Source organism: Peromyscus maniculatus, chromosome 12, assembly GCF_049852395.1.
Source record: "Peromyscus maniculatus bairdii isolate BWxNUB_F1_BW_parent chromosome 12, HU_Pman_BW_mat_3.1, whole genome shotgun sequence".
Classification (NCBI taxonomy): Eukaryota; Metazoa; Chordata; class Mammalia; order Rodentia; family Cricetidae; genus Peromyscus; species Peromyscus maniculatus.
This window is the reverse complement of record NC_134863.1, coordinates 24027801-24051414: the sequence shown is the minus strand read 5'-3', so window position 1 is coordinate 24051414 and position 23614 is coordinate 24027801. Positions and strand designations below refer to the sequence as shown.

The 23614-nt window shown below is 53.2% G+C and overlaps 1 protein-coding gene across 3 annotated transcripts in view; it reads right to left on the bottom strand.

Moving 5' to 3' along the window:
- Positions 1–30: 30 nt before the first annotated feature.
- The window catches only part of Muc4 (mucin 4, cell surface associated), a 49074-nt gene continuing 25490 nt past the window's right edge, over positions 31–23614 (bottom strand). For all 3 annotated transcript variants that reach the window (XM_076548771.1, XM_076548772.1, XM_042259190.2), the window contains 23 exons: positions 23352–23489; positions 21946–22085; positions 20849–21013; positions 19618–19773; positions 18686–18816; positions 17154–17242; positions 15285–15470; positions 14983–15108; positions 14449–14568; positions 13924–14135; positions 12571–12658; positions 12051–12218; positions 11505–11606; positions 10909–11136; positions 9943–10080; positions 7734–7918; positions 6676–6835; positions 5575–5754; positions 5097–5170; positions 3975–4045; positions 3657–3895; positions 1438–1600; positions 31–627 (listed from right to left, as the gene is read on the bottom strand). In XM_076548771.1, coding sequence (XP_076404886.1) covers positions 435–627; positions 1438–1600; positions 3657–3895; positions 3975–4045; positions 5097–5170; positions 5575–5754; positions 6676–6835; positions 7734–7918; positions 9943–10080; positions 10909–11136; positions 11505–11606; positions 12051–12218; positions 12571–12658; positions 13924–14135; positions 14449–14568; positions 14983–15108; positions 15285–15470; positions 17154–17242; positions 18686–18816; positions 19618–19773; positions 20849–21013; positions 21946–22085; positions 23352–23489 — 3452 coding nt within the window. In that variant the 3' untranslated portion in view covers positions 31–434. The remainder of the gene's footprint in view (positions 628–1437; positions 1601–3656; positions 3896–3974; positions 4046–5096; positions 5171–5574; positions 5755–6675; positions 6836–7733; positions 7919–9942; positions 10081–10908; positions 11137–11504; positions 11607–12050; positions 12219–12570; positions 12659–13923; positions 14136–14448; positions 14569–14982; positions 15109–15284; positions 15471–17153; positions 17243–18685; positions 18817–19617; positions 19774–20848; positions 21014–21945; positions 22086–23351; positions 23490–23614) is intronic.

The window sequence follows — 23614 nt, the reverse complement described above, 5'->3', positions numbered from 1 at the left end:
TGGAATCCATGGTTTGGAGACACAAAAGGATAAGAGACTTAATTTAAATATATTTGAATGAGAAGTAAGCCACTTTTATACATAAAAATATTTTGGTTAATGTGGAGCCAGTCACCCATTAACTCTGGAGTGTGTGTGTGTGTGTGTGTGTGTGTGTGTGTGTGTGTGTGTGTGTGCACTTCATACACGGCAGTGTCCTCCTTTCAGATGTGTCTGGGTGAGGACCCACCCATCTAAATATTTGGTCATCGTGGCCTTTTCCTGTACCCCCAGTCTACTGACAAGGTGTAGTCTGGCTACTCCCTTTATTCATTCTTGAAGAATCGCAAATCCCCTTCGTTCAGCAGCCCCTTTCCAGTCTCCTTAGATCAGAGGCCGAGTGACGGGTGGGTCCTGAGGTATCCTAGGTGCGGCTGCCCATCTGGAGCGCGGCCTTACAATTCTGAGTCCAAAGGGTAGGAGAACTTGTTCATGGAGCCACAGAAGCGGAAGATGACAAACGCCAGGATCCCCAAGAGCAAGAGGGCGCCCAAGGCCCCAAAGAGGATCCCGAAGAATGCGCCAAGTTTCACACTTAGGTGCTCACAGCGCTCGCCCCAGGATGTGTAGATGGTGAAGGATGCGCAGCTGGGGACAGAGAGAAGTGTGGTCAGTGAGGATGCAGGCCTGGCCTGCTCGGCCTTCCTCTCCTGGGGACCAGGGGTCATTATTCAGGAGAGGCAGGGTGGAGGAGCCATGGAGCCCAGAGGCCATCAGCGAAAGGAGGGAGGCGTGAACAGCACATTCTACTCCAGAAGGGTGGGGGACAAAGGACCATGGGGCTCGTACGGTCACAAATCCGTCCTCTTCTTCTCCCAAAGGATGGGCTCTACCCTCGACTCAGCTCGACCCCTTTGACGAGTCGCGGACTAAGAGTGAGGCAGGAGTCAAGAGAGGACACTGGGCGACGGGCCCCTGTGTCCCCCAGACTTAGAGTCCTCTCCTCAGGGGAGACACTCTGCTAACATGGAGGAGACCTAAGGAACCATCCTCAGGGGCGTCCGCAGACTGAGTGCTTCTACAGAGGGGCTGCACCAGGACCAGACCAAGACAGTGGGCTCCTTTCTGCGAGGGCTCTAGCAGCCTGCCACTTTACTTCCTGGGTGGCCCCTGGGCCCTTGCCGCTCTGCAGACCATCTCCTCTCCAGGATGGTCGGAGTACCCTCTTGGGACTAGCATGGGTTTCAGAAGCAATGCCTGTCTTTTTCTCCATGCAGAGGAGCGGTACACACCTCCTGTCACCCCCCTCCCCTTTTCCTCTGCTTCTTGTCCCCAGTCACTAGGGAGTCATCCCAGTGTCACGTGTTGGGAGGGCCATGCCTCCCTGGGCCTATTGTGGTGTCCCGTCCAGCTTGCTTTCCCCAGCACTGTCCTCTCCAGCCCCAGGCCCCTACCCACCTGCACTGGGGCCCATCTGGTAGGTGCTGGCATTGGCCTCCATTGTGACAGTAGCCCTCACTGCACGGGGACACGCAGGTGACACCGTCCTGGGGACTGTAGACCAGCTCGTAGCCCTTGTAGCCTTCACACAGGAAGTAGTCGCTCAGATTGCCCAGGTTCACTGCAGGCAGGGACAGAGATGCAAACAACTGAGGTAAGCCAAACGTCAGGTGATTGTCCTGAGGAGCAGCTGGCTGTGTGCGCGGGTACCTGTATCTGTGGGTACTCAGTTCTACGTGGGTGAGCCTGTCAATGGTGTATAACGGGGGGGGGGGGGGCGGGGGGGGGGCGGGGGGGGGCAGGACACTTAGCAGATAAGTTACTGTGCGGCCTTACCAAGGGGAGGATCGTTTTCAAGGTCTGAAAAGGCCAGTAGTGATGAGCGGAAGTTAGTCAGATCTGAGCTGAGATTCAGACTCTCCGACTAACTAGCTGTGTGGCAGGGACTTTTTTTTCCTAAGTCAACCTCAGTTTCCTTCTCTCTCTCTCTCTCTCTCTCTCTCTCTCTCCCTGTGTGTGTGTGTTTCCGAGACAGGGTTTCTCTGTGTAGTCCTGGCTGTCCTAGAACTCACTCTGTAGACCAGGCTGGCCTTGAACTCACAGAGATCCGCTTGCCTCTGACTCTCCCTGGTGCTGGGATTAAAGGCGTGTGCGTCACCACGCCCGGTCAGTTTCCTTATTCTTAAAAACAAAGCATAAAAGCAGCACTTGCCCAGCAGTGATGTTCAGTGAGTCACTGCATGTGGAGTATGTGAGACAGGGTGGCTGGATACACAGAAAAAACACTCGATTAAAAAGTAGCTATTCCCACAACATTTAAAATTTGTTGCAAATGCCAGTTTCAAAAAGATCACTGTAAAAATAATGTCGAATAGGTACATAACAATTGAGCTAATGAAGTCATTATTATTATGTGGAGGATACTTAGGTATGATTTGATCCCTTAGTAAAAAAATATATATATATTTCACACACACACACACATATATATGTGTGTGTGTGTGTGAAATTCTCTAAAGCACAACAGAAGAAAATGAGAATGCAAAGTAGCTTTGTCTTTTCTTTCTTACATTTGTAACTCGTGTTCCCTAAACTTTCTACAATAAACATATTGTGTTTGCACAATAAAATTGTGTTTTTTCCTTCCCTCCTTTCTCCTTCCTTCCTTTCTCTCGCTCTTTAAGACAGGAGCTCATGTAGCCCAGGTTGGCCTCCAACTTGCTACACAGCCAAAGCTCTCACTGCCCTCTTGATCCCCTTGCCTTCCAAGTGCTGAGAGGCACTTGGCACACACCGGGCACTCCGGGCCGAGGTGGGCCACAGCTCCCTCACTGCCGCCTGTCTCCCACCACTTCCCAGTGTGCGGCAGTCTGGAGGAATTGCACTTAGTTGCCCCAAGAAGCAGGAATCCTAAATCGGATTCTAGAAGCATCTCTCATCAGGTGCCGGACCCAAGTAGAATGGCAGTGGTCCCTATCCCGGCCTCTGCTCCCTTCCCGAAGCTCAGTAGGGCTGTCCCTGGTCTCCCATGCTCCCGCCCATCTCATTTCCCCAATGGGACCATGGGGTTCTGGCTTGAGTGGAGCCACACCCTTTCAGAAGGGGTCCTCTACTCCCGTCAGTCTCCTGCCTCAGCAGGAGGGCAAGGTGACAGGCAGGTGTTCAGTGTGTGTTTGGTACAGTGACAGTTTCAGAAGTGAGTGACCTTACTAAAGGAAGGGGGAAGGCTGCTGGGTGCAGTGGCATTCATTAGTGGTGGCGTTAGCCTGGAAATCCCAGCACTTGTGAGGCTAGGGCAAGAGGATCGTGAGTTTGAGGCCAGCCTGAGCTACGGAGTTAGATCTTGTCCCCAAACCAAACAGACAGATACGTGGAACCCATCAGGCAGCCTGGGGTCGGAATAATTGCCGTGTCCCACAAGGGTCTACCGGCAACATCTTGTGTCCCTGCTCTGCATCGAAAAAGGCTGTTGGGGGAAACGTTTTAAATTTCACTCCAAGATGCACAAACCACAGAGCTGACTTAGGCTGCCGCCTCTTCAACTGCGGACCTGCAAACAGGTCCACATGCTTCCTACGGGGGGTTGATGCGGCCTACGGGTCTGCACGGCCCCTCCATTTACTTCTCTTCCCGTCCCCGACTGTCTCTGTATTGTCCCCCAAGACAGAGTGACTCACAAGCCTTCACGTGGTGGACATCTGCCCTGGAGATGGGGAAGAAGTTGACATCCTTCCTGGCTTCTCCGCTGCTCCTCATCTGCCTCCCCCTCGGAGCCTGGAGGAGGAAGGCCTCCACCACAGCGTCTATCAGCTGGTCGTTCAGAAAATGGATGACCGGGCCCCTGGGGCGGTACTGGAAGTGGGACGTGACCCTCCAGTGCTGAATTGACTTGTCCGAGGGCCGTGCTGGGAGAGAGCTGCGTGGGAGGGGAACAGTGAGGGTCTGGGGAGCAGGGGAGAGGGAGAGGGGAGTCACGGAGGGACAGCCTGACTTACATCCATGTCAGCTCCACTGGGTCGTTCCAGAGGAAAGCCCGCATGTCCAGAGCCCCTAGTCTGTAGGCCACCTACCATGGGGGCAAATGAGAGGGAGGCTGGGAGGATGGGCTGAATGAGGATCAGATTGGCCCCGCCCACCTTCGAATGCAGGGCCCAGGACCCCTAGAGCGTCTGCAGCTCATCTCCTCATGCCTAAGTCAGAGGCTGGCCTGGGTGCTGGCTTAATAAACACTCGGAGGGTGAGGGGTGAGGCACGTTCCCCTTCCTCTGCCTCAGCATTGCCGGGGGACATCTGAAACAGACACCTCTGCTTGGTCTCTGATCCCAGCCCATCCTCTCCCCTCATATGTACCAAACACAAATTGCTTAGCTAAGACCTAGGCACGCCCGGGCACCAGGGATGCCAAGGTGACTCGGGAACCGTTGATTTCAAAGAGCCTGCAGGTAAGGGCAGCGGACAGATGTCAAGTGATCTGACCGGTTGAGGTGGAGCATCTTCGGCAGTCAGGGTACCAACAGTAATAATCCTGTTGCATACCTGCTGTGTTTTGGTTACTAAATGTTTTACATGCTTTGTCATCTAAATCTTGACACGGCCTAATGACAGGTACTACTTACTATTATCCGCAAAGCTGCTATAAAGAGCTTGTCTAGTTATTACACCTGCTCTAGAAAGAGGCTGGGCAGAGATCTGAGCCCCTGTGTATAGGAAGGAGTCTAGAGTTTCCACCATTCACCAATCCGGCTACTTTGCTTAACGGAGGTATCGACAAGGACATGCTATCAGGGGAGTCCCAGTTCCCTTTGGGAGGCCAGCGTGGAGGTGACTTCTTCCATATAGCAGCCAGAAAGCGTGACTCACGAGGGGTACCCAGAGGGACAGGCTGGGGTGACATGTCACCCGGAGTCTTCTCATGGCAAGCCGGTAATTCTAACCCATTCTAGGGTCTCTAATCCTGAGGCTTCCGGATGTCCTAGGCCCTTGAACCACCCCTGGGCAAGAGGCTCCCCTCTTTTGGGAAATTAAGGTAGTTGAAGGATGTGCAGGTTATAGCATCGCCCCTGTGGGAACCTTTCAAGATCTGATTCCCACTGGGGAGTCCAGCAAGCAGCACTGACCGAGGCGTTGACGTCAGCGAGGGAGGCGTTTTCATCTTCCCTGAGTGAGAGCATGATGGTCCTCAAGGGGAGCTCTGGAGACGAAGAAACAGGACCCATCGTCACCCCCACGGGTTTTTCAGACTTATCCAACATTTCCCCTGTGCCGGCTCAGAGACGCCTCCATGCACCAGGGCAAGGTCCCTGAAGGGGCTGCACTCCATTGCCCCTGTGTTGGCCACGCCTTCTGTGGCGCTCATCTGATGGAGCTAGGAGGGTTCTGCTTCATTCCGTCCTCGACACATGACTGAGCCCACGGTTCACACTGGGACAGCTGCTCTCGTTAGCTTTCCCTGACCCAAACTCACCCCACAAGAGGAGAACTCAGTTCTGGTATGGGCGTTTGGAGACCTTGGGCCTCAGACACTGGTTTTCCCGTCATTCCCAGCCAGACAGGAGAGACGCGTGGGGCTGGTACGGCAGGAGGATGTAGTCATACCTTTAGCGATGGTGGGAGTGAAACTGTTCCCAGCCAGGAGGCAGCGGGCATCCGTGAAGGCTGGGGGGCAGGTGCAAGCGGGCTGGCAGCCTGGAGCCCCAGAGATGTAGCAGTGGCCATGGTTATAGCAGTGATTCGCGGGACAGGAATGGTTCTGGCAAGCTAAAGAGTCCACGAGAGCTGTAAAGGGAGCAGGGAAGTCAGTCAACTGTACCAGACCCGACAGCTGATGGGAGATGAGCCGTCTAGTGGAGTCTACTCCCAGGATAGCTTGGTTTTCGGTTTTTTTTTTTTTGTTTGTTTGTTTGTTTGTTTTTTGATTTTCAACCATGCCCAATCTGCGCTGTGCTTGTGGGACACTCTGAACCCCAAACCATCTTCTCCTCATCCTTCTCCATATTGCAACCTTTCCCCCTCTGCCAGGTAAGCCTTCCTTCACCTCTGCAGAGGGCGCGGCATGCCGATCAGAGCGCCCTTGTCAGAGAGGGACCCAGAGAGCTGGTGGGAGAAAGATCGGTCTCCTTTCCGCTTCACCCCGCACGGCCCTCTCCTGGCCCCGCCCACTCTGGCCTCGGCCTCGAAGACCGAGGTCTCCGGATTGTGTTTGGCTGGAGAAGGCTTCACTGTCGTCTCTGGCACGGTGACTGCTGCAGCTCCGAGGAAGAGGAGCAGATGGGTAGGAAAGAACTCAGAGGAAAACGCGGGTCCCTCTGTCACTGGGTTTCCGTGGCAACACTTCCAGTGTCCTCACTTGGGGAAAGCGGAGCCCCTGAGCCTTGTGTCTCTGAAGATGCCCAGGTGCCTGAGAGCCCAGCTTACCTCTGCTTCCCTAGCCTTCTCCATCAGTCTTTCCCCGTGTTTCCTCCAGCAGGGTCTCAGGGCTGCTCTGTTCCAGCCCCACCCTCAGCGTTTCAGCCCCATACCATCTACCATCCCGATTTCTAAGCCCTCCCCGTCACAGCTTCTTATCGTGGGGGATTTGAAGACGTGTTGCTAAAGACAGACACACCAGTTTGTCTTTGTCTATCACAGACCCTGGACATGTCACCTGGACCCAGAACCTGGCACCCTCCTCTTGCTAGGGCCCGGTTCCCAGCTCACCTGCACAATGCCGCCCATCTCCAGTCATGTTTGGAGGGCAGGCCTCACAGCCCTTGCCCGGGGTGCAGGGCACATTTGGGAAACACGGCTCTTCACAGAGGTCCTTAGAGCGCTCACAGAAGCGGCCAAAGGTGTCTCCATCACACTTGCAGCTGGCCACCTGGATAAGAGCAGAGTGGCGGGTGACCACAAGCTGAAGAACTTTTAGTGTCTCCGCCCTGACACATCTGCCGTGATGTGGAAGTCCCTGCTTGCCTCGGTCCCTCCGGCAGGTACCTTTTTGAACAGGCCAGGGCTGTGAGTCCCTGCCCAAAGCCACACCATCCACTCAGGCCCTGCAGCAGGCTCTCAGCCTCTCCTCTCTCACACTGTCCCTGCTTTCCTGGAATCTTTGATAGAGTTAAGCCAGGGGAAGAAACAGAGAGGAAAGAAAATCAAACAAAAAGACAAGAAAGAAATAGGGCAGGATCTGTGGGTCACGAAGCTTGACCACAAATGTGGATGGAGAGAGTTTTCTCCAAACTGAAAAAGAGGCGCTTCCTCTAGCTCTAGAGGGAAGAGCAGACAGAGGAGCTGGGAGTCGTGAGGTAGCATCCGGCCCCCCACTTCCCAAAGCCCAAAGAGATGTCTCATGGTGAGCTACTCTCCATAACGTCCGATGAGGGCTTCCTGTGTCTGAACACAGCAGACTCCGGTCCTCCCGAGTCTGGAGGAAGGCAGGGCAGCATGCTGGAGGCTATAGACCTCTATCCAGAACACACACAGGGAAGCCTTCCCATCCTACACCTCCGTGCCGTGCCGTGGTGGGGAACTATGAGAAAGTGAGGTGCACATTTCTAAGCCTGACGGAATGGGAGGTGGGGACACAAAAACTCTTTTTGCTCTAAGCAGTGATCAAAGTTCCACTTCACACAAGATGGCCCCTGAGCTACTCACCCACCGCAGCTCTGCCCTCCTCCCCACACGCACCTTGCCCAGGCAAGAGCACACTCACGGCATCTCTCCATTGGCTCCCCCTCCCCCCAACAGAGGAGCCCTCCCCAGCTCCCACTACTCACCTCAAGGGAAGAGTTGCCTTCCCTGCTGGTCTCATTGTACAAACACTGGCTCTCCGTATCGCAGAAGCATATTGTAGTCTGGGGCTGGAGTACGGATGACAGGTTAGTCCTGGCGTCTCTGGCTAGAATCTCCAGGGTACACGCTTCTGGAGATGCTGGTGGCGTCCACTGCAAACTCCCATTTTCTGTCCAGAGAAAAAGAGACCTGAATGGCTGGGAGTCTACTCTGTGGTCAATGCATGCCGGTACCTAACACCCTGCTTCTCACACACCCTCGGGCCTTTCCCCGAATCCAGAATGCCATCAGGCATCCTTTTGAGCAAAGATCAAATTCCCGCAGAGCTGGAATTCCTACGGTGATGGCAGCCACGCTCCAAGCTGGAGGGAGGCAGCGCCTGCTGAACGTGCTGGGTGCTGGGTGTAGTTAGAAATCCACAGAGGAGAAGGCTACTCCCAGCCCCATGAAGAGGCCTCTAAACGCATCTCTGCCTGAGCCTGCATCAGAATGTGTCACACTGGAGACCAAGCATAAGTGTCAGGGTCCCAGGGATGGAAATTAAGTTGTCAAGTTTGGTGGCAAGTGCGTTTACCTGCTGAGCCTCCTCACCAGCTCTGTAAACTATTATTATTATTATTATTATTATTATTATTATTATTATTATTTATTGTATAGCCCTGGCTGTCCTGAAACTCACTCTGTAAACCAGGCTTGCCTCAAACTTGGAGATCCACCCGCCAATTTTGGGATTAAAGGTATGCACCACCACTGCCTGGCTAAATTAATATTTTAATGGTCATACTTAATTATTCTAATGAATTGGCAAATGCTCCACAATGGTGGTTCATGCCTTTAATCCCAAGGGACAGAGGCAGGCAGATCTCTGTAAGTTCAAGGCTAAGGTATTCTACACAGTGTGTTCCAGGATGGATAGTAAAAGCCTGTCTCAAAAAAAAAAGCAAGCATATTATTAGATAGAGGTAACATTACATTGCATTACCTGTGTGTGCCCAGAGTCAGTCTACCTATTTAGTTATATCTATCAAAACCCCTTACTGCTACTCACTTGGGGAGGGGCCACTGATCTGAACTATAGGCATCTTCTTCTTTTTTTTTTTTTTTTTTTTTTTTTAAATCTTGAGACCGGGTACCACTCTATATCCCAGACTGGTCTGGATCTCATGGCAATCCTCCTTCTTCAACCTACAAGCCATTAGAATTACAGGCTTGAGCTGCTATGGCCAGCTATAAGTAACAATCTTAAGAAATGCTGTTTCTCAGGGCCTGGAGGGATGGCTCTGTGGTTAAGAGGACCAGGGTTCGATTTCTAGCCTCCACTTCAGGTGGCTCACACTGCCTATAACTCCAGCTCCAGAAGGATCCAACACCTCTGGCAGGTCCCAGCACCTGAACTCATGTGCACACACCCCTACGCACACAGGAACATAATTAAAATTAATAAAAACAATTTTTAAAAAGAAATGCTGTTTCTCAAGCCGGATGTGGTGATATTTCCTTGTTCTAGTTTCGTTTCTGATGCCGCCCTAAAACACCCTGAACTGTGTTTAGCTTACAATTCCAGATTAAAGTCCATCACAGAGGGAAGCCAGCTAACAGTCGATTCCAGTCAAGAGCAGGGAAAAATGAATACGCCCATGCTGCCTGCTGCTTGCTTGGCGGCTTCTGCTCAGCTAGTTTTCTTCATTCTTACACAGTTCAAGGCTCAGCTCATGAAATAGTGCCTCCCATATTCGGAGTGGGTTGTCTCACCATAATTGACGATCAAGACAGCGGGCCCCCCCCCCAAATAAAACATGCCCGCAGGCCAGCCTGATCTAGATAATTCCTCCATTGAGACTCCCTTTTCAGGTAATCCAGGTTATGGCAAAGTGACATTGAAAACCAGCCATCACACTGTGCAGTGGCTGAGGCAGAAGATCCAGGAGTTTGTTTGTCGGCTGGGTTACATAGACGTTTCAGGCCAGCTTGGGCTATTATGGTAAGACCTGGTCTCAGAAGGAGGGGGATGCCGGTGGGGGGGGGGAAGGGAGAGAAACAAGATGAGGAGAGGAAAGAAGGAAAAATGTTTGTTGGTCCTGGGTATCCAAATGAAAAAATGTCAGGGTGCAGAATGAAGAAATGCAAGAAAACCCAAGCTGACTCGGGCCTCTCCTGCCCCAGCCCACGCTGCTGCCCACCAAAGATTCTTACCTAAGAGTTTAAAGCCAGGGCACTGGCCGGTGAGGGTGAATGTGACGTCCTTAGAGTCACTGGTGATGTCAACGGTCTCTGTCCGCCCCTTGTAGGCTCGAATGTCTCCGCTGCAGTTGATAGAAGGCGGATACTGATCTGAAACAGAGACGCATGGCAGGGACCAGCTATGCATGGGGCACTCTCCAGCCTCCCCTTTCTGCCCTCTCTCCCCAGGACTCTGCCTACGAGCCCTTCCCAAGCCTGGGGCCCACCTCTGGGAGCAGGACTCAGTCTCCCTCCTGCTCTGCAAACTGCCCAGCATGTTGGGCATGCACCTGCCCACACTGTCTAACCTTTAGACTCCCTCTTCCAATCTCCTCCTCAAACCGGATCATTTCTTCCCTGAGCAGAATGCCACGCTGGGCCTTGAGAACAGACGACCAGTTTTACCCATGAGGGTGATCTGTAGACGGACACTCCATTTTTCAAACTCTCTCAATGCTCCGTTTCTTTTCTTTCCTTTTGTTTGTTTGTTTTTCGAGACAGGGTTTCTCTGTGCAGTTTTGGTGCCTGTCCTGGATCTCACTCTGTAGACCAGGCTGGCCTCGAACTCCCAGAGATCCACCTGCCTCTGCCTCCCGAGTGCTGGAATTAAAGGCGTGCGCCACCAACACCCAGCTAATGCTCTGTTTCTTGGAAGCCTATTATTTCTATTCCATCGCTTACTAATTCATTCTGTTAATAGATTTCTCGAGTACATGATGTATGTATAGCACAAATCTCTATAGCAATGAACAAGTGATGAACAAGAGGGCACAGGTTCCATTGGGCAGTGAAGGGAAAGGGCCTGAGTGAGCCGGGAGCTGTCGGAGGGTTTTGATCCATCCAAGGAATAAAAATGTGGAGCTTGAAGGAGTGTCATGAAATGGGGTCCTCGCTGCCCCCTGTCTCTGGAAAGGCCTCTCTGAGTCTCCTGTCACTTACTGAGGGTGCCGTTCACATTCTGGAATGTTTCCAAGATCGTGTTGGTGTTTTGTCCAATGCCTGCGTTTCCTGTGGCCAGAGCGTCAAACTCGCACTGTAGATCTCCCCTGCACCCAGAGGTCAAGTTTGCATCTGAGGTGTTCCGCAGTTGGGACAAGAAGACGGGGGTGAAGTTGGAAGGCAGAGGGTCTGTCCTCATCCCAAGGAGGCCTGTTCCGTTGATTTGCCCTGCAACAGAGGTGGTATGACGATGATGGTATGAGACCGCAGCCTCATTTCAGCTGTGCCCACCCCTAATCCTCATCGGATGTGGCTCAATGGGTGAGGGGGTGGCATGGGATGAGCTGTAGGGATGAGAAGGCTTCTGGCTTCTGAGTCTGGAAGTCCCTGTGTCAGTAGGGTGAAAAGGCTGCCCAGTCCCTTCCCCACTTCCCAGAAGAGACATACAGGTGGGGTGGAAGCCGGGGGACAGACACGGGCCCGTGGCAAAATCTTCGGACCTTACCAAGGACGAATAAGGTCCCCACAAGCACAGGGAGACAACACAGCAGCTCCCTCACTGACTGTCCCGGCGGCCTGAGCACCCCCAGACTCACATGTCATTCCATAGTGAAAAATTGTCTCCTCAGAGCTGTTTGAGGGGATGGTGGAGCCATTGGGCATCCTGAAGTCATCTTCTGGATTGTCATTCCAGACTCCTGTGGGAGAGAGCAAAATGTCTGTCACCACAGGGAAGTGGCGTCCCTTCTCTAGGGAGCATCTGACATGGCGGCTGCATCTGTGCTGGGTCCAGAGCCCCAGGAGGTGGGAGGGGACCACGTACTCACACTCCATCTTGGTGCGTTAAAGAGGGAGGCGAAAACCAAGAAGGATGTGGGGGAAGATGGGAGGAAGGAAGGAGATAAGGGTAAAAAAAAAAAAAAACGGAAATGTGGGTATGGAGGGAAGGAGGGGGAGGCCAGCCCGGCCCCCATGCTCCCCATGGCACCTCCTTCACATTCCCTTGAAAAGATGGCAGGCAAACATGAAATTAGCCTAAACCGTGGGTGAAGCCCTAGGGGGCCGAGGAAGAACCGGACAGGGAAGTCCAAGGCCCACAGGTGAGACAGCTGTCTGTGTACGGCCTGAGCTCCGCTTCTTACCCAGGAGTCCCTTCGTGTGGTGGCGGTACCCCTCTGGGAGACTGGAGGAGGCGTGGAGGATGTTGGAAAGAGCAATCACGGAGATGGTCACTGTCCCATCAAAGCTGGCTGAGACCTGGGAGCCATTCTGGGTCATTAGGACACCAGTAGTATTGAACACTGGCAAGTCTGGAAGAGAGGGGACAAGTCACGCCACAGCCGGCATGACCCTTGGGCCCACGACTCAGCAACAGTGAGGGCTGTGTCACAGAAGGCACTGGGGGGTCCTGACTGTGCCTCAACTGAAGGCCCCACACCACCCCGCCCAGCCTCTGGACACTTCCTTCTGGGGTATGCAGTGCCCAGGCTGGGTGAAGGTCTTCTAGAGCAGCAGTTTAAGGGACAGCCGGGGCGGAGATGGGGGAGAGCAAACATTCTGTTTTGCTGGGTGTTACAGCACCCCCAGCACACCGCTCCCAGGGGGCTGAGATCCTGCTGGAACCAAAGGATGGGGGATGTGGGGACAGGTGCTGACAGCTACCTTCCTCCGTGTGGTTGGTGTCAAAGGCCACAGTCCGGTTATTGTATAGGACTTGGATTGTGTCATTGGGTTCCAGGAACCACTGAACCTGGAAAGGAATTGAAGGAGCCTAAGCCCAACCTACAGGCAGGGCAGAGGCCTGGCAATGAGGCTCTAGAGAGCAATTCAATGCTAGAATCTGGGCCAGTGGAAGAGGCAGGTGAGGGACGGGGCAAGCAATAAGGATATGCCAACTGACGTGTGTGGAGAGCTCAGTGGGAGCCAGGCTGTCTCACAGCAGCCCTGTGGAGCAGACAATACCATGGGAGCCAGACTATCTCACAGCAGCCCTGTGGAGCAGACAATACCATTGTCCCCACTGTGTTATAAGGAAACAGAGACACTCTAAGTTCAGTAGCGTTGTCGAGGTCAAACAGCCAGTAGGAGATGGCACGTATCACAATCCTGCCACCTCCAGGTTTTACTCTCCTCTATGGACGCATCCTCTCTCTGCCTTTGTTTCAGGAGGTGGGATCACCAGGGAAACACATCTCTGGGTGTGTCTACGTCAGTGTTTCCAGAAGGCTTTGACTGAAAGAGGCAGATCTCCTCCAAATGTGGACAGAATCATTGCTTGGGCTGGGGGTCCAGGCTGGATATAAAGAAGAGAGCCGAGTGCCCAGCATTCATTTCTCTCTGGTTCTGACTGCGGGCACAATGTGTCAGCAGCGCCCTGGCACACTCTTGGTGCCATGCCTTCCCTGCCATGCCGGACTGACTTCACCCACAGACGGTGAGCCCAAATAAACCCTTTGTCTTAGTTAGGGTTACTATTCTTGTCATGAAAAAACCATGACCAAAGCAACTTGGGGAGGAAGGGTTGATTTGGCTTATGATTCCACATCACTGTTCATCATCAAAGGAAGTCAGGACGGGAACTCAAGCAGGGCAGGAACCTGGAGGCGGGAGCTGACGCAGAAGCCATGGAGGGGAGCTGCTTACTGGCTCGCTCAGCCTGCTTTCTTATAGAACCCAGGACCACCAGCCCAGGGATGGTACCATCCACAATGGGCTGGGCCCTCCCCCATCCATCACTAATTAAGAAAATGTCCTACGGGTTTGTCTGCAGCCCGATCTTAGGAAGATATTTTCTCAATTGAGGTTCCCTCCTCTCAGATGACTCCAGCTTGTGTCAGGTTGACATAAAACTAGCCAGCCCACCCCTCCTTCCTACTTGGACACGACAGTGAGAAAGCAGTAGATACATCTCCCCTCCTTTCTTTATTCTCTTCCTCTTCCGGTGTCCAGCTAATGGTCTCTGGGGGGTTCTGGGGAAGGGAATGCAAGGATACCCTGGATCCTCCCCTCACTTACGGTGACGGGAGAAGCCAGGCTGCTGGTGTTGTATTGAGCAGCAAAGGCAATGAAGTTAGTGGCCTTGGCAGAACCAGTCTGGGCAGTGCGACCCTCCAGCAGGAAGGAGGAATTCGCGTCCCGGGCCTGGACCAGCAGAAAGTCCCCCAGCCCATTGAAGGTGTAACTGGCGTTATCCAAAGTGGTGATGTGGGGATCGCCATATGTCCAAGCTAAAAGAAAGGAGGTTACACATTAACATGTCAGGGCCACCGTCTGACACTCTCACTGCCCAGCAGGTAGGGCTTCCGTCTTGGTGGACTCGAGCTTGAGCAGATTCTCCTGGCATCCAGAACCTGCCCAGCAGGCCTCTGACACTCGCCATCCTGGGCCCCAGTGCTTACCCTTTGCCAATGCCACATACACAGCCCTTCTGTTTGCTGTCAGCCTCCCACAAGACTCGTCCCCGTCATCCCGGTGGCCACAGTTCTGCCCTAGGAAGCGGACCTCCCTTCCTGGCTGCTCCACCTCAGCCATGGCACTCACCGGGCCGTGGGGGTCTGTACCAGGCACAGCTAAAGCGGGGCCGCACGCGACGGTACTCGGCACAGAGGGAGGGCTTGTCGTTCCAGCGACAGCACCAGTTCTGGGCCTCCCGCTCCTGTTCTGTGGAGAAGAAGAGTTTGTCAGAGGGCAGGAGCCCCAGAGAACCAGCTGGCAGGTTTGGTAGAGTTTTGTGGTAGCTGTGGCGAGAGTATGACCTCGGAGCCAGGCATGGCACAGGTCACCTGCTCAATGACTGTCAGCCATCCGCGATGGAATGACACTGTGTGTCCTTGGAGGCGTGTCGGGGTTACTACATAGCAGAGTACATGGTACAAGCCCTCAGAGAGCTGGGGGAAGAGAGGACCCGGATGATGATGTAAAGAGACTGGAGTAGGCCCAAGGGTGGGCAGATGTAAGCTACGCTGCCCCATTCACCTCCGTGCGCTCTGGCTCCCTTGGAGGGTCTCTGTGGTGAGATGACTCTAAGTTTTCATCCTGTGAACACGAGCTAAGATTCCCCAAGGAGACACATACCGAACTGCCAAGGGCTGTGCATTCTCCAGCCTTCTCGGAACTCCCCCCAGTGGCCATAACTGCAGCACACGCCCCCTCGCCAGGACGAGAAGCTGCACAGCTGTCTGCTGCTGCCATCCCACCAACCTACAACAAGACCAGACAGACATCGTCAGGCCCGGGAGCTTGTGGTAGGGGGAGACGTCAGGGGGATGTCTGCATGGAGGGGCGGGGGGTGGCCAGAGTGCCTGGGAAAGGGCAGGACGGGTGTGAGCAGAGGTTATGGTCGGTGGGCCTTGAGAAGGGCAGGGACGGGGTGTCACCTGTGTTCACGCGCCAGAACCGCAAGTCTCGTCGTCCCTGCTGCCAGGAGCAGGGGCAGGAAATCTGGCTCCAGCCCCAGCCCCAGCTGGGACTCTGAGGCTGGCTCTTCAGCCACTGAAGACACCTGAGCCGGTAGTTGGGCCTCACTTCCTTGTGTAGACGGTAGACCTGCAACCCCCGGATGCCTGAGAAACAAGGAAAGCGGTGATGATCGCAGGCGAGAGCCGCTTCAGCTTTAGGCTCAACGCAAACTCGTGACTGCGTCCTCCATCCTGTGCCCTGCCCCTCTGGACAGCTTTTCCTAGGGAGGGACCCAGTTCATACTGGCAATGATTTATCTCCAAACCACCTTGAACATAAGCTCCAAACACGTCAAATCTTGGACCTTAGGGCAAAACTGTGGGACAAGCGCTGGGCAGGGAGGAGTCACTGTGATCCAACTGGATCTACCTACCCTTCCTCCTTCCTTGCCCCTGTTCACCCTCCCCCTCCCTCCTCCCCTCCCCCTCCCGTTCTCTCTGTCTCTCTGCCATACCTTCCAATTCCTAACCCACTTGACTTCCTTCTCTAGAGACACACCATCTACCCCATCACGCCATCGGACCCTTGGTCTTCATGACATACCCTTCCTTCCCCTTTCAGTGGCCACAGCAACCAGGACAGAGGTAGGCCCCTGCCCAGAGACTAGCTGGAAGCCACAGAGAAGTTGGCACGCTAGTGCGGCCTTGCTCTAATACTGTGAGTCTGCAGAAGCCTCTTTGGGGCCCAGACACCATCTTGGGAAGGGAGAAGTCACTAGAAAAATCCTCACTGGGGTTGGGAAGTTTAAACCTCAATTCATTGGAAGTTTCATAACACACACACACACACACACACACACACACACACACACACACACACACAACTTCAGGGAGAGAAGAAGACTCCAGAGGCCCCACCTCAAGATAATACGATCTAGTGTATGAGATTTTCAACTCTATATCCACCTGAATTAAGCAATTTTCGGAGAATAACATTGTTTATAGTGATCTGTTCACACACACACATACACACACACACACACACACACACACCACGAGACACTCTAAATCACGAGCAGGTGTGTTTGACAGCCCTGATGTGACAGGAAAGCTCTTCCACGGGGTGGCATCCACCTGCCATTTGACTTCGCTCACATTTCTGATGGACAGACATCTTTGTCCCAGATCAAACAGACCTGGACTCCCGCTTCACGATCTACATAATGATCTCTCCCCAATGCCAGCATGTCCTCTTCAACATCACAGTTTGGAGGCCGACATTTCTTTCTCTTTGGAGCCTCTATATGTTCCACTAAGTCCCGTAGGAGGAGCCATAGTTTGCCTCTGGACACTGGGGTCTCCACCACAGTGAACGCTTGGTGAGAGCCAACATGGTTGACCTGTCTCCCCTTTTCCTGTCTGTCTGTTAACCTACGGTCCAGCATATAGTAGGTGCTCAATAAACGTCGACTGAGTGAATGTCGGCCTTTTGGAACTCCTCCTTTAGATCTCCTTAGGGATTGCATTCCAGCTCTGGAATGGGACATTTGGATGGTTGTCCTAACTCCCTTCCTACAAAACCCTTCTCTCACTCCAGAATCGAGTGCCCACTGACAGACAGCCTGGGTTTGGCTCTTCCAAGGACGGAGACTTCCAGGGGCTGAGGGCGTGAAAAGGCATCGTCACGTAGGTGGTGCCAGCTGCTGCTGCCCCTGTAGGCAATCGGCTGTGCAGGATGCTCTTCGGGGCGGTGGAGAGGCTACGACTGTCTAAGACTGCCATGGCATTATGGGGTAGAGGGCAAGGGGAGACCGAGGCCAGCTCATACATGGCGGGTGGCACTTTTACCTAATTTGGAATCCAGGAATCGATCTGGACGGTACTTCTCCATTGCTGGCCGGTGTATCAGCGGGCTGTTTTCAAAATACCCATCTCCACTGCGGGCAAAGGAAAGACTCTCAGGCCTCTGTGTCACGCAGGCTCTTTGCTCTCAGGTGAAAACTACTCACTCATTTCGCCTGCCAATCACTCCAGCGAGCCCCCAGTCAGCAGCTGGTAGCCCATGACTCAAGTCAGGCGGGCAGCCAGATTGAGCCACAAGTCCCAGTACTGAGGAGGAAGAGGAGACGGGTGGGGTGGGGACCTTCTACTTTATCCCACGTCTGGTCAATGATGGTGAGAAATCAGTGGGCTCGCTCAGCACACACCGGGTGTGAAAGCAGCAGAACTGAGCCAGATTTCCCTTCATTTCCCCTGACGCTCTCTAAGGACGTACTGCAAGGGATGATTCAAGGCCGGTTTCTGGAAATCAGGCAGTCACTTTCAGCCATCGATTCCGGCACTTTCTAGCTTGGAGGTCGTGGTTATTTAACATGTCTGACTTTGGGGTCTTATACCTGGGTGAAAGAGAGGTCCCTTGTAACCATCTCTCGGCACGGTAAAGCTTCGACGCAGTGACATCTGTAAATCCCTCAGATCGGGGCGGAAAGCAGACTCGAGGCCCTGCCGCTTCCCCCACCACTGCAGATCCAGGATGGAAGGAAGTGCTGTGGTGCCACAGCAGGAGCATGCCCACAGAGAGTGACGCCTGATCTTTGCTCTACTGTCACACGGGCCAGAGGACAAATACATGCATGCCGCCTCTGCTGGGCACACTGAAGATGGTGTGACGCTGCTAGCTACCTGGGTAATTACACGCTTTCCTCCTTCACTGCACATCAACAGGCCGCCAAAGCCACGGGGTTGTAGGGCGGCCTGAGCACACCCTGATGGGACAGAAAACCATCTGGGGCCACTCCTGTTAACCCGTGACGCGTGGCCGTCACGACCGACTGCCGCACAAGCGGGTGGTTGGGAGCTGTTGCCTCAGAGACTGCGGCTCCTCCTCGGCATGCAGGAGCTCACAATGCAGCCAGCCAGTCGCTCTCCTCACTTCCTTCTCCAGCTCAGCTGTAGAGCTCCAGGAACCACGGATTCAAATCTGGGGTGTCACTTTGAAACTCTGACTTGGGGCAAATTACTCATCTGCTTGAACCTAAGTCTTCTTACCTATAGGATAATGGTCTTATTTATAGGACAGCGGTCGGCTATCATGGGTGGCTGTGGTCACAAATTAAATAGGTATAATGTATATGAAGTAATAGGTGTAATGAGTCGCTGCTAGCTGAGAAGTCAGCTAATGTCAGTGGAAACCAGGAAGGTCAAAGGTCGAAAGGCTCCAGTGCACAGGCCGTTGGGATTGACACAAAGGCAGGATGAAAGGGGTGTGTGTGTGGGGGTTCACCAGGAGCAGCCGCAGCTTCAAGGGTGGGATGGGAGTGTGAGCGGGGAACCCTTATCTCTCACAGTTCAGTGCTGACAGCCCGCCGATCCCGTCCTACCTGGAGAAGCCCATGAGGACTTGTTTGCGCAGACCCTGGGCCACATCCCACCGCATCCCTCCACTCTGGTAGAGAAACAGGGCGTAGGAACTGCTCCCATCTGTGGAGAGGATGGCTTGGTAGGTATTGGTCTGGAAGTTGGCGAGAGACAAACAGAGAAGTCTATGAGAGGTCTGAGGTTTCCTCCCTGGTGTCCCCACACCCCTGACCAGACACAGGCTTATCACTGTCCCTGGTCCACCCAGGCTGGACACGCTGGCAAGTCAGCTTGGGTGTAGAAGCACTTAGAGTGGCCAATTTTCCTTCCTTGTAACTTTCTTCCTTTCTTCCTTTCTTCCTTTCTTCCTTTCTTCCTTCCTTCCTTCCTTCCTTCCTTCCTTCCTTCCTTCCTTCCTTCCTTCCTTCCTTCCTTTCTTTCTTTCTTTCTTTCTTTCTTTCTTTCAGGGAGAGGAAATAAAGGGCTCTGGGTTGCAATACAGTTAGGAGATGGTTTTTAAGAGAGAGCTACGGGAACCCGCGAGGTCAGACAAGAGAGCAGAGCTGAGAGAGGCCTCCTTATCTCTCCCCCAGGGATCTGTAAGGACACTGTCCAGGTGTCTCCTCCACGTGTGTGGTATGAAGGACCTGCCCAGGGTTGGTAGTCAGTGAACTGTTGAGTGCCATGTGCCGACACTTCATATTAGTAAAGTTACACAAGTGACTGACTTGTGTAAGTCACACGAAATTGTCAGGCCCCAGACATTCTTGCCTGTAAATGCAGCTGAGGTTTCTGACTTGAAGCAGGCTGGCCCGCTGTGAGTACTCAGGAGACCATGTGCTCAGGGGAGCCATAACCGGCAATCTTTCCTCCAGTCATGGACGGCTCCCTGTGAGCCCTACTGGGATGTCTGGCTCCCAGCAGGCTCACGGGGAGCAAGCCATGGTCCACTCACCCCAAAGCTCCACCGGGCAGGGTAGGCGGGAACGTCGGCCCAGGTGACTTTCAATGTCCACTTGGCTTTGTAGCTCCAGTCGCCTGTGAACTCGTGAATCAAAGCCTCCACCCCCCGGATGAGCTCACTGTTTCCATCATAAAGTGTGCTGTATTCCTAGAGAGGGAAAGTAGGCAAGAGCAAGGAAATCAGTTCAATGCCTGTAAGGCAGTGGTTCTCAACTTGGGAGTCGAGACCCCTTGGGGTGGAACCACCCTTTCAAAGGGGTCACATATCAGATATCCTGCATATCAGCTATTTACCTTACGATTCACAACAGTAGCAAAAATTACGGCTGTAAAGTAGCAATAAAATAATTTATGTTTGGGGGTCACCACAACATGAGAAACTATATTAAAGGGTTGCAGCATCAGGAAGGTTGAGAACCACTGCCCTAAGGGGCCCTGCTTCCTGGTTGGAAATGCTGCAGTACCCATGGCTGCTTGTACATCCCCCAAGTCTGAATTTTTTTTTTCCAGAGCTGAGGATTGAACCCAGGGCCTTGCACTTGCTAGGCAAGCGCTCCACCACTGAGCTAAATCCCCAGCCTCCTGAATTTTTACAAATTCTTTTGACTTTAAGATCCATTTAAATTTAGGCTGCAGGAAAATCCGGGGCACGTGAACTAGAGGGTCCCCACCTAGAAAGTCAAGCCTTCTAGAATTGAACAGGTCCATCTCTCAGCTCAAATTGGCTTGGATGATATGACCATGTGTGTCAAATTGTACATTCCCATGTCTCGCTTGTAAATCTTCAAGGATAGGTATGTGTCTTTCCATCTTTGGAATGTAGATAGCTCCTTGTCAATGGCAGGTACACAAAACACATTTGCTATGTCATCCAATGCTACATACTTTGACAGGCTGGCATTATTAACTTAATTCAGAAGGATATGGGGACAGGGGGTTCTGTTCGACTTAGACTTGTTAAGACAGACCCTCTACACCTTTATTTTAAAACCACATGCTGAACTGCCAGCCTTCATCCCTGTAACCTGCGGGCCCCACGTGGTTGGGGTAGAGTGTTCCAGGGTCTAGTCAGCATTCTCTCTTGGCTTCTTCCCTCCCCTTTACTTAAGCTTCAGTCCCTTCCCACACAAGCCTAGGCTGAGATACAGTGCCGCTGAAGCGCCCTCGATCTCTCCGCGAAGGATGCTGGGAACTCCTGACTGGCAAGGCCTTGCATGACCCACCTGGTAAAATATGGCTCCCCTGGAGCTAGAGAAATCAGCGTCGGCCCAGAACGGGGCCACCATGGCCACATGCTCCCTTCCTGTGAAGCCTCCTTGAGGTGGGTTGGGGTAGGAGAAGATGCTATAGTCTGACTCTGGGAAAACGATCTGGCCGTTATCTGTGAACTGAGCACACGCGTTCTTGGTTAGGGAGGTCGAGGGAAGCATCACCCCACCCTAGGGCCAGCTCCTCAGAAGCATGCCCCCCCCCACCGCCGAGAGCCCATCTGTGCAGAGGATTAGAGGCGTCCCCTTGTCCACTGCTTGCCTTCTAGGAGAACCCTTTACCTAGGAACTTTACAAATACTCATCCCTGTCAGGACATTCTTATGTCAGTCCAAAGTAGTGGACCGTGTCCTGCCTCCGTGGAGTAGCCCAGCCGTTGTCAGAGCAGAGCCGTCTTGGTAAAGCGCCTCGCCCTCTCTTGAGGTTTGTGTCAATGTAGGAGAGGGCAAAGGAGCCGGGCAGTGGTGGCGCACGCCTTTAATCCCAGCACTTGGGAGGCAGAGCCAGGCGGATCTTTGTGAGTTTGAGGCCAGCCTGGTCTACAGAGGGAGATCCAGGAAAGGGGCAAAGCTACACAGAGAAACCCTGTCTCGAAAAACCAAAAAAAAAAAAAAAAAAAAAAAAAAAAAAAAAAAAAAGAGGGCAAAGGAGTCAACGCCCTCACTCCCATTACAGTGTGGAGCTCTCGTTGGGTGTTCCTGCTCCTCTCCCTGAGGGCAAGTGGAGCCGGATCCCCATTCCCGGGGAATCAGGAAGTAATCATAAGAAATGGAAATGGTGTGGAAAAAAATCAAGCTTCCAAGCATAGGTTCTTCCTCATGAAAAGGCTCATGAAACAGCCATGATCTCTTTTTACGAGGGTGAGGATGTTTTTGTCCCTATGGGCAGGGAGACATGGCTTCACTCAGCTGTCCACAACTAGAAACTGACATAGAAGAAGGCTACAAAGTTGTTGTACCACAAAGGTGACCTCCACTCTCCCTTCTGCTCAGTCAGGGAGAAACAGGGCCCAGAGAACAGAGCTCACACAAGGGTTTCAGTCAGAGACTCACGTAGAAGGAATCCCGCAGAGAGGAGCCCAGTGGAAAGCCGATCTGGATTTTGAAGAGAGGTGAGGTAAAATCCACAGTCCGGTCAAACAACCGCAGGTCTCCAATGTGAGGGCTTGTCCCGTAGGGGAAGAGGGCGATGCCTAGGCCGGGACAGAGGAGAGAACAGCGCCCTTGTGGGCCTTCACCTTCTTTCAGGTCCGGAAGGAGCCTGAGTGAGCTTTCCCTGGTCTGCCCCTTACTTTGGCCCCTCTTCTTGAAGGAGCCCGGTAGGCCCTGACTCCTTGCTCGGCCTCTCCATGCATATCTAGCACATCTCCTTGCTTATTTCTCTGCCGGTTCCCTCGTCATTCCTCAGGCTAGAGCATCCTGACATACCATCCCTGCTGTCAGGGTATCAACAGGCTCTGATCGGGATGTCAGAACTCTCAACGGTGAAAAGATGAAACTCGGAGACAATGAAGACTAAAGACCTTTCCATAAAAAGGCACGTCTTTCCTAAAATGGTATTTCTCCAGATAAGTCTGAAGACTCCCCCCCAGAACTATCGTAGGCCACCCTTTATGTCCTTGGATTCCAGTTTGGGAAACCTTGTCCTACGTGTTTTCCAAGTTCTATACTGTAGCATCGACTCATTAGAGCCCAAGAATGTCCTTGATTGGCTTAGCACCGTCTCTACATAGCTCTCAGCTTCCTCGCTGACCCCTTGCTTGGCCCTCCCGAATTTATCCATACCAGCCACCGCTATTCAAGTCCATATCCTTCCTGGTCCCCTTACCCACAAGGTCCTTGTACACACCAGCCTCCTCATCATCACTCGTCGCCCTTACTCCCGGTTCTCACAGATGCTTCCAGCTCCCACCCCACTCAACACAAGGCCCATCTCTTCACTCCCGGGGCTTTATTCCAGCCGCTCAGACCATCCGACCTACCTAGGGTGCTCTCCCCCGCCTCAGCTCTCATCAGGAAGGCCTCCTGTTCACCTTGACCCTATTCCCACATCCCTTCCAGGCTTCTCTACGCTTGTCTCTAAGTCTCCTGGCCCTTCATCTGTAGAACGGTGGATCAGTCCCTTGATGGGTCCCCATGTCTCTCAGCCCAATGCACCGCACAAAACAGCCCTCAGCACCCAGGTGGGCTGCTGTCTCGTTGTGCCCTGTGATCTCTGACCCCAGAGAGCAGAGACTGAGCAAGCGGGCCCTGAGCACGCGGTCACCATCCCTCTGGCGGGAGCACAGGGAAAAGGTGGCTTCTTCGTGGCCTGGATGGGACAGAGTGGGAACCCCAAGGACTGGATCCCTCAGCTACTACACACAAGGACCTAAATTGGCAAATCCAGTCTAGCAATCATCTGTCTGTCTGAGGTAGAAGGCAGAGAGGCTCTGCTCTACTTTATTGGCATCACTCACCCTGCTCTGGTAAAATAGGAAGTGGGGGCGCTGTCGACCTGGAGGCTGTGGTCGAGCTGGGAGTGGTGAGGGTCCAGGAGGTGGCAGGGAGGGATGTGCCTCTACCACTGTCTGTCTTCAGGGAGCTGGTGGTCATTCCTGGGAATAGAGGGAGAGAAGGCAAGAGCGGATTATACATCAACGACTATGAGAGTCACAGAAAATGAGAGCGGGGAAAACCACTAAAATGTTTGTCTATATCCTGGCCAACAGCCTTTGCCTCC